The 13,620-nt window shown below is 58.2% G+C and overlaps 1 protein-coding gene across 4 annotated transcripts in view; it reads right to left on the bottom strand.

Moving 5' to 3' along the window:
* Nucleotides 1-577: 577 nt before the first annotated feature.
* GPT (glutamic--pyruvic transaminase) overlaps nt 578-13,620 on the bottom strand; it is a 52,469-nt gene continuing 39,426 nt past the window's right edge. For all 4 annotated transcript variants that reach the window (XM_078882158.1, XM_078882160.1, XM_078882159.1 and 1 more), the window contains 9 exons: nt 12,165-12,298; nt 9,917-10,030; nt 9,363-9,492; nt 6,574-6,653; nt 5,330-5,466; nt 3,956-4,130; nt 2,769-2,924; nt 2,024-2,136; nt 578-733 (listed from right to left, as the gene is read on the bottom strand). In XM_078882158.1, the coding sequence (XP_078738284.1) occupies nt 643-733; nt 2,024-2,136; nt 2,769-2,924; nt 3,956-4,130; nt 5,330-5,466; nt 6,574-6,653; nt 9,363-9,492; nt 9,917-10,030; nt 12,165-12,298 (1,130 nt within the window). In that variant the 3' untranslated portion in view covers nt 578-642. The remainder of the gene's footprint in view (nt 734-2,023; nt 2,137-2,768; nt 2,925-3,955; nt 4,131-5,329; nt 5,467-6,573; nt 6,654-9,362; nt 9,493-9,916; nt 10,031-12,164; nt 12,299-13,620) is intronic.

Below are 13,620 nucleotides of genomic sequence, written 5' to 3'. Positions count from 1 at the left end.
GGTGGTGGCGGGTGGCGGTGGTGGCGGTGGTGGTGGCGGTGGTGGTGGTGGCGGTGGTGGTGGCGGCGGTGGTGGTGGCGGTGGTGGTGGCGGTGGCGGTGGTGGTGGCGGTGGTGGTGGCGGCGGTGGTGGTGGCGGTGGTGGTGGCGGTGGCGGTGGTGGTGGTGGTGGTGGCGGTGGCGGTGGTGGTGGTGGCGGTGGTGGTGGCGGCGGTGGTGGTGGCGGTGGTGGTGGCGGCGGTGGTGGTGGTGGTGGCGGTGGTGGTGGCGGTGGCGGTGGTGGCGGTGGTGGTGGCGGTGGTGGTGGTGGCGGTGGTGGTGGCGGCGGTGGTGGTGGCGGTGGTGGTGGCGGTGGCGGTGGCGGTGGTGGCGGTGGTGGGGATCACGACCCGCACGCCCGAATCTTTTTATTTTAAAAATATCCCTCTGGGTAAAAATCTGAGCACACGGTGGGATGGGGGGGGGGGGCGGTGGGGGGGAGAGGGGTCGGTGGGGAGGAGGGGCGGTTGGGGGGGAAGGGCGGTGGGGGGTGTGGGGGCAGAGGTGGGTGGGTGGGGGGTGGGGTGGCGGGGAGGGGCGGGGGGTGGGGCGGGGGGTGGGGGGAGGGGCGGGGGTAAGGGGAGGGGCGGGGGGCTCCCCCCCCCTACGAGAAGTCGTGGGTGAAGTGCACGTGGAAGGCGGCGAGTTTCTCCAGCAGCAGCCTCAGCTTGGCCACGGGCGGCAGGATCGTCATCCTGATCACGAGGTGGCGGTGAGAGGGGGGGGGGGCGTGGGGGGGTCATGGGGGGGTCATGGGGAGGGAGGATAATCAGCGGTCGGTCACCAGACAAGTGATTTGTGGAAATGTCGGTCTCCCTCTCTCTCTCTCTCGCTCGCACTCTCTTATGGAAGTTATTGTTGTTGTTGTTTGTCCAGGAAAGCATTGGCGAAATTCCTCTTGATATGGAAAGGCCAATCGGAATTGGCCCTCCACCCCCCCCCCCATAGCATTGTCCACGACAGCGTTGGGGGTTGTTTTACCAGCTCCGGTTTAACAGCGGAGGTCTCACTCCGAATCACGCGGCATTATCTTTTCATCGGTTGCGTAACGCTGTGTGGAAGCTACCTGGTCTGTCGCTCCGCACAAAGCTTCGGGTCTTCTCGGCCACAGTCATTCCCTCCCTTCTCTACGCTTGCGATACGCGATAATGGAACATCTTCACCGGTTAGAAACATTTAGGCTGGCCTGCCTACGATCAATCCTGGGTTTAACCAGGCTGGATTGTGTGAGAAGCTCACAAATCTTCGAAAGATCTGGACCAAGTCCCATCGGTGAGCTCCTCCGGCAGGCAAGGCTGCGTTGGCTGGGTCATGTAGCCCGCATGCCCATCCACCGCATGCCCAAACAGCTTTTGATCGGCCGGATCGAGGGGGCTAAACGGGCGCGGCACGGGCTAGAGAAGAGATGGAGTGATGTGGTACAGGAAGACGTGGAGCTGAGTGGACTTGCCGATGACTGGTACCAGCGGTGTCAAGATCGGCCTCTGTGGAGGAGGCTCGTGAAGGACGCTACTGGGCAGTTGGAGGCAGTCGCCCTCCAACAACAACGGAGGGCGGAGGAGCGACGCTCACAACAACGAGCAGAGGGTGCACATGTGGTGCATCAGCCAGTCATCTTAGTCATCTCAGCCAGTCGACCCGTGGCACCTGCTGGGTCTGCCCCGTGACCTCCTGCCAGCGGGCGTTCGACACTTCACGTGGCCTCAAGGTGCACATGGCCTGACACAAGCGTCGTGGTGACGTCACCGCCACTTAGTGGTGAATGGCGGTTGTTGTTGTTGTGTGTGTGTGCGTGTGTGTGCGTGTGTGTGTGTGTGTGCGTGTGTATGTGCGTGTGTATGTGTGCGTGTGTGTGTGTGCGCGTGTGTGTGTGTGTGCGTGTGTGTGTGCGTGTGTGTGTGTGTGTGTGCGCGTGTGTGTGTGTGCGTGTGTGTGTGCGTGTGTGTGTGTGCGTGTGTGTGTGTGTGCGTGCGGTAGAGCTTCACCGGAAGTGGTGCGTCTCCTCCTTCTGGCCAAAGCCGCTGCCGGGCACGAGGCAAATCCCCGTCTCCTCCAGCAGCCGCATGCAGTAGAACATGTCCGGGGCGACGCCAGCAGCCTGCGCCACCACCACCACAACCACCACCACCACCACCGCGACATCAGCAACAACACCACCACCACCACCACCGCCACCACCACCACCACCACCGCGACATCAGCAACAACAACAACACCGCAACAAGACAGAGAGTTGTGTTTTTTGTTTGCATAACGACTGCAGGTATTGTGGTCTATGCAAACATGACTCCTTGTAAAAAAAGGTGTCAGTTTTGTTGCCAGATAAAAGGGTAAAAAAAACAATTATCATATTTTTTCTTCTGGCAAATGAGGTTCCAATGGTGTAAATGCTTACCCGAGCTCTCATACTCTGATGGTGCGTTGTCTTTGAGTTGTGCGCCTTTTGGCGTCATCCGGTCCAACACCAATGGAGACTAGGCTCTAAGGAAAGCTGTCTCGGGTGTGGACCAATCAACTTCAAGGACAGTGTATACATTATCAGAGTTGTGTTTTTTGTTTGCATTTTGACTGCTTGTGTTGTGGTTATTGCAAACATGATGCCTCGTATAAAGGTGTCAGTTTTGTACCAGTTTAAAGGGGTAAAAACCTACTACTATATTTCGCCACCGGTAAAGGAGATGTCTCATGGTGTAAAGACAGGGAGTGTCGTGACGCGGCAGGGAGTCTCACCGCGGCTTCCTGCAGGGCGCGTGCCGGCAGGGCGATGCGTGGGAAGGCGTACATGGCGCCCTGCACGGGGTTGCAGCGGATGCCGGGGATGGCGTTGAGGAGCTTCTCCGTGAGCCGGGCCTTCTCGGCCAGGTCGCTGAGCACAGCCTGCCTCTCCTGAGCGGCACACGGCCACAACGACGACAACAACAACAACAACGACGACGACAACAACAACGACATGCAATTAGCAGCCCACACAGCGGCGGCGATCGCCCAGTGCCCTCCTGACAGAGCAGCAGCGCCATCGTGATGTCACAGCGCTGGCGAGTAGCGAGCAGACCGGCTGGAGCGCCATCGACGACGACAACGACAACAACAACAACATGCAATTAGCAGTCCACACAGCGGCGACGATCGCCCAAGGCCCTGCTGAGCGTGATGTCACAGCGCTAGCGAGAGCGTGATGTCACAGCGCTGGCGAGAGCGTGATGTCACAGCGCTAGCGAGAGCGTGATGTCACAGCGCTGGCGAGAGCGTGATGTCACAGCGCTGGCGAGAGCGTGATGTCACAGCGCTGGCGAGAGCGTGATGTCACAGCGCTGGCGAGAGTGTGATGTCACAGCGCTGGCGAGAGCGTGATGTCACAGCGCTGGCGAGAGTGTGATGTCACAGCGCTGGCGAGAGTGTGATGTCACAGCGCTAGCGAGAGTGTGATGTCACAGCGCTAGCGAGAGCGTGATGTCACAGCGCTAGCGAGAGCGTGATGTCACAGCGCTAGCGAGAGCGTGATGTCACAGCGCTAGCGAGAGCGTGATGTCACAGCGCTAGCGAGAGCGTGATGTCACAGCGCTAGCGAGAGCGTGATGTCACAGCGCTAGCGAGAGCGTGATGTCACAGCGCTAGCGAGAGCGTGATGTCACAGCGCTAGCGAGAGCGTGATGTCACAGCGCTAGCGAGAGCGTGATGTCACAGCGCTAGCGAGAGCGTGATGTCACAGCGCTAGCGAGAGCGTGATGTCACAGCGCTGGCGAGAGGGTGATGTCACAGCGCTGGCGAGAGTGTGATGTCACAGCGCTAGCGAGAGCGTGATGTCACAGCGCTGGCGAGAGCGTGATGTCACAGCGCTGGCGAGAGCGTGATGTCACAGCGCTGGCGAGAGCGTGATGTCACAGCGCTAGCGAAGCACCTGCGCGCCCCGTGCTCACCCTGACGAAGGCGGCGTGCGAGGGCTCCCCGGCCCGCGGGGGGTTCACCAGCACGCCGAGCGCCGCCTGTCCCGGCACCGGCGGGCACAGCCGCACCGACACCAGCTTCAGCAGCTGCGCCTTCACCGCCGCCTCCAGGTTCACCACCTCCATGTAGCCGCCACGGAAACCGCACCTGGGGGAGAGGGGTGGGGGGGAGGGGGGGAGAGGGGGGGGAGAGGGGGGGTCTCTGTGTAAGTGAGTCGATGGGTCTCTGTGTGAGTCTGTGAGTCTCTGTGTGGTGAGTCTATGGGTCTCTATGTGAGTCTATGGGTCTCTGTGTGGTGAGTCTATGGGTCTCTGTGTGATGAGTCTGTGGGTATCTGTGTGATGAGTCTGTGGGTCTCTGTGTGAGGGAGCCTGTGAGTCTCTGTGTGAGTGAGTCTATGGGTCTTCTGTGTGAGTGAGTCTGTGGGTCTCTGTGTGATGAGTCTGTGGGTATCTGTGTGATGAGTCTGTGGGTCTCTGTGTGAGTGAGTCTGTGAGTCTCTGTGTGGTGAGTCTATGGGTCTCTGTGTGGTGAGTCTATGGGTCTCTATGTGAGTCTATGGGTCTCTGTGTGGTGAGTCTATGGGTCTCTATGTGAATCTATGGGTCTCTGTGTGGTGAGTCTATGGGTCTCTGCGTGATGAGTCTGTGGGTCTCTGTGTGGTGAGTCTATGGGTCTCTGTGTGAGTGAGTCTATGGGTCTCTGTTTGAGTGAGTCTATGGGTCTCTGTGTGTGTGAGTCTATGGGTCTCTGTGTGAGTCTATGGGTCTCTGTGTGGTAAGTCTATGGGTCTCTGTGTGAGTGAGTCTATGGGTCTCTGTGTGGTGAGTCTATGGGTCTCTGTGTGTGTGAGTCTATGGGTCTCTGTGTGTGTGAGTCTATGGGTCTCTGTGTGGTGAGTCTGTGGGTCTCTATGTGAGTCTGTGGGTCTCTGTGTGATGAGTCTATGGGTCTATGTGTGATGAGTCTATGGGTCTCTGTGTGGTGAGTCTATGGGTCTCTGTGTGATGAGTCTATGGGTCTCTGTGTGATGAGCCTATGGATCTCAATGTGATGAGTCTATGTGTCTCTATGTGAGTCTGTGGGTCTCTGCGTGAGTCTATGGGTCTCTGTGTGAGTGAGTCTATGGGTCTCTGCGTGAGTCTATGGGTCTCTGTGTGAGTGAGTCTATGGGTCTCTGCGTGAGTCTATGGGTATCTGTGTGAGTCAGTGGGTCTCTGTGTGAGTCAGTGGGTCTCTGTGTGAGTCCGTGGGTCTCTGTGTGAGTCCGTGGGTCTCTGTGTGAGTCCGTGGGTCTCTGTGTGAGTCCGTGGGTCTCTGCGCGAGTCCGTGGGTGAGTCTCTTACTCGCCCAGGTAGCCCTTGGAGGTGGAGTGGAAGGACGCCAGCTCCACCTTCTGGCTGAACTCTGACCCCATCTCAAACAGCACCTTCTTGAAAGAGTGGAACTCGCAGCCGTCCGCGTAGACGTTCTCCTGGTACACCTGTCCACAAAGACAAAGGCCCCCCAGGTAGCCTCTAGCGCAGCGTCCTTCGTCGCAAAACCCACCTCTCGATTTAAAGCTTTCGTGACCGCAGGGATTCATCTTCTTGGTTCTTTCGGTAAAGTCACGTAGAAGGGAAATAATAAAATAATAAAAATAAAACATTATAAAATATTAAATTTCGATTTAAAGCTTTCGTGACTGCAGGGATTCATCTTCTTGGTTCTTTCGGTAAAGTCATGTAGAAGGGAAATAATAAAATAATAAAAAATGAAACATAATAAAATACAATTCTCACGACGTTTCGGCCACAACGCAAGCAGCCGTCCTCAGGTGACGGCTGCTTGCGTTGTGGCCGAAACGTCGTGATAATTATTTTATAATGTTTTATTTTAATTATTTTAATTATTTCCCTCCGACGTGACTTTACCGAAAGAACCAAGAAGAAGGCCCACCTCGTGCCACTGGCCACTCACGAAGGCCGCACGAGGGGGGGGGGGGGGGTGGGTGGGGCCCGGGGCCGCCTTTGTCTCCCCCAGTGGCGACGTCGACTACACACCGGGTCACTCGTTTTGAGGCTGAGTCGACCTAGGGGTAGGGCCCAGGTGGGACCGCCGCTTCAGATAATCGCTGCGGGGCGGGGAATCGAACCCGGGCGGCCGGGGTTCGAGGAGGATGGAGCCACCCCTCCACCCCTCCACCCCTCCCACCTCGATAATTGGTGTTTTACCCTTCTATCTGGCAACAAAACTGACACCTTTTTTTACGAGGAGTCATGTTTGCATAGTCCACAATACCTGCGGTCATAATGCAAACAAAAAACACAACTCTGATAATGTATGTGCACTGTCCTTGAAGTTGATTGGTCCACACCCGAGAGACAGCTTTCCATAGAGCCTCGTCTCCATTGGTGTTGGACCAGATGACGCCAAAAGGCGCACAACTCAAAGACAGCGCACCATCAGAGTATGAGAGCTCGGGGTAAGCATTTACACCATTGGAACCTCATTTGCCAGTAAAAAATATAATAGTTTTTTACCCTTTTATCTGGCAACAAAACTGACACCTCGTCGCTCACCCCCCCCACCCTCCCCCCCCCACCCTCACCTCGTCGGCCATGAGGAAGAGCTTCTCCTCTGCAGCGAAGCGGATCACCTCTTCGATGTTCTTCCTGTTCTGCACCTGACCTGAGGTCACGGGGTGGGGGAGGGGCGGTGGGTCAAGTCGTAGGTCAACGGGGGTCAAAGGGGGGTCACGTGAGTTTCGCTCGCTCACGTGACCCCCTCAGTTGGGTCGCCCTTGCCCACAGTCGCCCAGCCACGAAGTCGTTCGCTCGGTCGGTCACTCGTCCATGCATCCGTGCAGTCATCCATTCAGTCATCGGCAGAGGTCGCAACCGGGTACCCGATACCCGTACCCTACCCGATACCCGTACCCTACCCGATACACGTACCCTACCCGATACACGTACCCTACCCGATACCCGTACCCTACCCGATACCCGTACCCTACCCGATACCCGTACCCTACCCGATACACGTACCCTACCCGATACCCGTACCCTACCCGATACACGTACCCTACCCGATACACGCACCCTACCCGATACACGTACCCTACCCGATACCCGTACCCTACCCGATACCCGTACCCTACCCGATACCCGTACCCTACCCGATACCCGTACCCTACCCGATACCCGTACCCTACCCGATACACGTACCCTACCCGATACCCGTACCCTACCCGATACCCGTACCCTACCCGATACCCGTACCCTACCCGATACCCGTACCCTACCCGATACACGTACCCTACCCGATACACGTACCCTACCCGATACACGTACCCTACCCGATACCCGTACCCTACCCGATACCCGTACCCTACCCGATACCCGTACCCTACCCGATACCCGTACCCTACCCGATACCCGTACCCTACCCGATACACGTACCCTACCCGATACCCGTACCCTACCCGATACCCGTACCCTACCCGATACACGTACCCTACCCGATACACGTACCCTACCCGATACCCGTACCCTACCCGATACCCGTACCCTACCCGATACACGTACCCTACCCGATACACGTACCCTACCCGATACACGTACCCTACCCGATACCCGTACCCTACCCGATACACGTACCCTACCCAATACCCGTACCCTACCCGATACACGTACCCTACCCGATACCCGTACCCTACCCGATACACGTACCCTACACGATACACGTACCCTACCCGATACCCGTACCCTACCCGATACACGTACCCTACACGATACACGTACCCTACCCGATACCCGTACCCTACACGATACACGTACCCTACCCGATACCCGTACCCTACCCGATACCCGTACCCTACCCGATACCCGTACCCTACACGATACCCGTACCCTACACGATACCCGTACCCTACCCGATACACGTACCCTACCCGATACCCGTACCCTACCCGATACCCGTACCCTACACGATACACGTACCCTACCCGATACCCGTACCCTACCCGATACACGTACCCTACCCGATACACGTACCCTACCCGATACCCGTACCCTACCCGATACCCGTACCCTACCCGATACCCGTACCCTACCCGATACACGTACCCTACCCGATACCCGTACCCTACCCGATACCCGTACCCTACCCGATACCCGTACCCTACCCGATACCCGTACCCTACCCGATACACGTACCCTACCCGATACACGTACCCTACCCGATACCCGTACCCTACCCGATACCCGTACCCTACCCGATACACGTACCCTACCCGATACACGTACCCTACCCGATACACGTACCCTACCCGATACCCGTACCCTACCCGATACCCGTACCCTACCCGATACCCGTACCCTACCCGATACACGTACCCTACCCGATACCCGTACCCTACCCGATACCCGTACCCTACCCGATACCCGTACCCTACCCGATACCCGTACCCTACCCGATACCCGTACCCTACCCGATACCCGCACCCTACCCGATACCCGTACCCTACCCGATACCCGTACCCTACCCGATACACGTACCCTACCCGATACACGTACCCTACCCGATACCCGTACCCTACCCGATACCCGTACCCTACCCGATACCCGTACCCTACCCGATACCCGTACCCTACCTGATACCCGGCTACCCGTACCCAGCCGGGTACGGGTACCCGCTTGCGACCCTGGTGCGGCCGGGTACGGGTAAGGAATCAAAACCCGTTTGCGACCTCTGGTCATCGGGGTCATTGATTCAGTCATCCGCTCAGCCAGTCGTCGTTATTTCGTGCAGTCATTCGTGCAGCCGTTCAGTCATTCACTTTGTCATTCATTCATTGGTGCACGGACCCGTGGGAGTTCACCCTGGGGCTATACAAGCGGAGCGGCGGCAGCGATAATGATGGTAACCGTGGTAACGTAGGCAACCATGGTAACGTAGGCAACCCAGTTAACGGACCCGTGGGAGTTAACCCTGGGGCTATACAAGCGGAGCGGCGGCAGCGATAATGATGGTAACCGTGGTAACGTAGGCAACCATGGTAACGTAGGCAACCCAGTTAACGGACCCGTGGGAGTTAACCCTGGGGCTACACAAGCGGAGCGGTGGCAGCAGTGACGGTGACGGTGTAGACATGACGGTGGTAACCATGGTAACGATGGCACCGATGGTAATCATGGTAACCATGGTAATCATGGCAACCGTGGTAACGGCGGTACCATGGTTACGACGATGACCCTGGTAACGATGGTAACGATGGTAACCATGGTAACGGGCCGGGCGGGGCTAACCCTGGGGCTAAACTAGCGGAGTGGCGGCAGCAGCAGCAGCGACGGTGTAGCGATGACGGTGGCTACGACAACGGTAACCACGGCGACAGACCGGTGGGGTTGCCGGGGTTGATGACGCAGAGCGCACGAGGGCGGCACACGCGGCGCGCCTCGCCCAGGGCGCGTCGCAGCTCGGACACGTCCAGCGCCCAGCCGTGGGCCTCGTCCAGCTGGTAGCCGATCTGGGACGGGGCGGACCAGACACGGAGACACTGAGACACTGAGACACTGAGACACGCGGAGACACAGAGACACAGAGACACACACACACACAGAGACACACACAGAGACACACACACACAGACACACACAGAGACACACAGAGACACACACACACACACAGAGACAGACACAGAGACACACACACACAGACACACACACAGACACACACAGAGACACACACAGAGACACACACACAGAGACACACACACAGAGACACACACAGAGACACACACAGAGACACACACAGAGACACACACAGACACACACTGACACACACACACACAGACTGACACACACACACACAGACACACACACACAGACTGACACACACACACACACAGACACACACACACACAGAGACACGACGAGCGTGTCTGCTGTCACCTGCACGGCGCCCAGCTCAGCGATGGCGGCCGAGTAGAGGGGGTACTGCGGGATGGGCACCATGACGCCGCTACGCAGGTGCCCTTCGCCCGACACCTGCAGCTTCAGCATGTTCTGGGATCGCATGACACGGGACACGACAACCACAGCACAGAGGCTACTTGGTTCTTTCGGTAAAGTCACCACGTGGAAGGGAAATAATAAAATAATAAAAAGAAAACATTATAAAAGAATTCTCACAATAATTCGTGAGAATTATTTTTGTTATGTTTTTTATTTTTTTATGTTTTATTTTATTATTTCCCTTCTACGTGACTTTACCGAAAGAACCAAGAAGATGAATCCCTGCAGTGACGAAAGCTTTAAATCGAAATTCAAGTTCTTCTTGGTTATTTCGGTAAAGTCACTTGGAAGGGAAATAATTAAATAATACAAATAAAACATCATAAAATACAATTCCCACGACGTTTCGGCCACAACGCAAGCAGCCGTCCTCAGGTGAAGAACAGGTCTGTCGGAAATACAGCGTCTGAATGAGCACCACCAAGCTTGGCAGCGTATATACTTAAATATATGCTGCCAAGCTTGGTGGTGTTCAGAAGAACAGGTCTGCCGCGAGACAACGCCTGGCCTACAACGCGTGACGATACACTCTGAGTGACACGTGACTCTCTAAGTGAGTCTCTGAGTGAGTCTCTGAGTGACTCTCTGAGTGAGACTCTGTGTGAGTCTCTGAGTGAGTCTCTGAGTGAGTCTCTGAGTGAGTGTCTGAGTGAGTCTCTGAGTGAGTCTCTGAGTGAGTCTCTGAGTAAGTCTCTGAGTGACTCTGAGTGAGTCTCTGAGTGAGTCTCTGAGTGAGTGACTCTGTGAGTGACTCTCTGAGTGACTCTCTGAGTGACTCTCTGAGCGACACGTGACAAATCCACGCGACCACGGGGAGAGAGAGAGACACGCAAACTCCAAAAATACAGCAGCAGCAGCAGGCATCGTCAGGGTCGGGGTCGAACCCACGACCTCCTGCGTACCAGGCGAGGTAGTTAACATCTCATAGCCACCGTGATGATGATGAGAGAGAGACACGCAAACTCCAAAAATACAGCAGCAGCAGCAGGCATTGTCAGGGTCGGGATCGAACCCACGACCTCCTGCGTACCAGGCGAGGTAGTTAACATCTCCTAGCCACCGTGATGATGATGATGATGATGAGAGAGACACGCAAACTCCAAATATACAGCAGCAGGCATCGTCAGGGTCGGGGTCGAACCCACGACCTCCTGCGTACCAGGCGAGGTAGTTAACATCGCCTAGCCACCGTGATGATGATGATGAGAGAGAGACACGCAAACTCCCAAATACACAGCAGCTGCAGGCGTCAGGGTCGAACCCACGACCTCCTGCACACCAGGCGAGGTAGTTAACATCTCAGATCCACAGTGGTAACGCGCCCGGCCGACCGTCTTTGTCTCCCCCAGTGCCGACATCTACACACCGCACCGGGTACTAATTTTTTGGCCGAGTCGACCTAAGGGGAGGCCCCAAGACCCGGGTTGAAAACATTCGTCGCCAGATGATGGCCGTGCCTTCGGACGCGGCCATCGCGAAGCCCCTAGAGAGAGAGACAGAGACGGAGGAGAGACCCAGTGGCGAGTTTGACCTCCCGACCACCGCTGAGTTGACCTCGCGACCACCGCCGATTTGACCTCCCGACCACCGCCGTGGCCGAGTTGACCTCCCGACCACCGCCAATTTGACCTCCCGACCACCGCCGATTTGACCTCCCGACCACCACCGTGGCCGAGTTGACCTCCCGACCACCGCCGAGTTGACCTCCCGACCACCGCCGATTTGACCTCCCGACCACCGCCGATTTGACCTCCCGACCACCGCCGAGTTGACCTCCCGACCACCGCCGAGTTGACCTCCCGACCACCGCCGTGGCCGAGTTGACCTCCCGACCACCGCCGAGTTGACCTCCCGACCACCGCCGATTTGACCTCCCGACCACCGCCGATTTGACCTCCCGACCACCGCCGAGTTGACCTCCCGACCACCGCCGAGTTGACTTCCCGACCACCGCCGAGTTGACCTCCCGACCACCGCCGATTTGACCTCCCGACCACCGCCGATTTGACCTCCCGACCACCGCCGAGTTGACCTCCCGACCACCGCCGAGTTGACCTCCCGACCACCGCCGAGTTGACCTCCCGACCACCGCCGAGTTGACCTCCCGACCACCGTCGTGGCTCACCACGATGGTGTCGCTGGCGCCCGTGCTCAGGAAGACGTCGTTGGGGTCGCACGCGACGCCTCCGTCACGACGCTCGATGAAGCGCGCCACGTCTTCACGTAGACACTCGATGCCCTGGCTAGCGCTGTACGCACCTGCACACGGGGTGAGCGGGGGTGAGTGGGGGGTGAGTGGGGGGTGAGTGGGGGGTGAGTGGGGGGTGAGCGGGGGGTGGGGGGTGAGTGGGGGTGAGTGGGTGGTGTGTGCGGGGGTGAGCGGGGGGTGAGCGGGGGGTGGGGGTTAGTGGGGGGTGAGTGGGGGTGAGTGGGGGGTGAGTGGGGGGTGAGTGGGGGGTGAGTGGGGGGTGAGTGGGGGGTGGGTGGGGGGTGAGTGGGGGTGAGTGGGGAGTGAGTGGGGGTGAGTGGGGGTGAGCGGGGGGTGAGCGGGGGGTGAGTGGGGGGTGAGTGGGTGGTGAGTGGGGGGTGAGTGGGGGGTGAGCGGGGGGTGAGTGGGGGTGAGTGGGGGTGAGTGGGGGGTGGGGGTGAGTGGGGGGTGAGTGGGGGTGGTTGGGGGGTGAGTGGGGGGTGAGTGGGGGGTGAGTGGGGGGTGGGGGTGAGGGGTGAGTGGGGCGTGGGGGTGAGTGGGGGTGAGTGGGGGTGGGTGGGGGGTGAGTGGGGGGTGAGTGGGGGGTGAGCGGGGGGTGAGTGGGGGTGAGTGGGGGGTGAGTGGGGGGTGAGTGGGGGGTGAGTGGGGGTGAGTGGGGGGTGAGTGGGGAGTGAGTGGGGGTGAGTGGGGGGTGAGTGGGGAGTGAGTGGGGGTGAGTGGGGGGTGAGTGGGGGTGTGTGGGGGTGAGTGGAGGTGAGTGGGGGTGAGCGGGGGGTGAGTGGGGGTGAGTGGGGGTGATAGGGGGGTGAGTGGGGGTGATAGGGGGGTGAGTGGGGGTGAGTGGGGGTGAGTGGGAGGTGAGTGGGGGTGAGTGGGGGTGAGTGGGGGGTGAATGGGGGGTGAGCGTGTGGTGAGCGGGGGAAAAGCGGGTGGTGAGTGGGGGGTGGGTGGGGGGTGAGTGGGGGGTGAGTGGGGGGTGAGTGGGGGGTGAGTGGGGGGTGTGTGCTGAGTGGTGGGTGTGGGGTGAGAGCGCTAATGACGTCACTGATGATGATGGTGCCGGTGATGATGACGGTGATGATGATGGCGGTGATGATGACGGTGATGACGGTGATGATGATGACGGTGATGGTGCCGTTGATGATGATGACGGTGATGATGATGACGACGGTGATGGTGCCGTTGATGATGATGACGGTGATGATGATGATGACGGTGATGATGACGGTGATGATGACGGTGATAACAGTGATGATGATGACGGTGATGGTGCCGTTGATGATGATGATGACGGTGATGATGATGATGACGGTGATGGTGACGGTGATGATGATGATGACGGTGATGACGATGATGATGATGATGATGACGG

This window comes from Lampetra fluviatilis, chromosome 63 (assembly GCF_964198595.1).
Source record: "Lampetra fluviatilis chromosome 63, kcLamFluv1.1, whole genome shotgun sequence".
Taxonomy (NCBI): Eukaryota; Metazoa; Chordata; class Hyperoartia; order Petromyzontiformes; family Petromyzontidae; genus Lampetra; species Lampetra fluviatilis.
The sequence above is the reverse complement of the archived record's forward strand: the minus strand, read 5'-3'. Positions and strand labels throughout refer to the sequence as shown.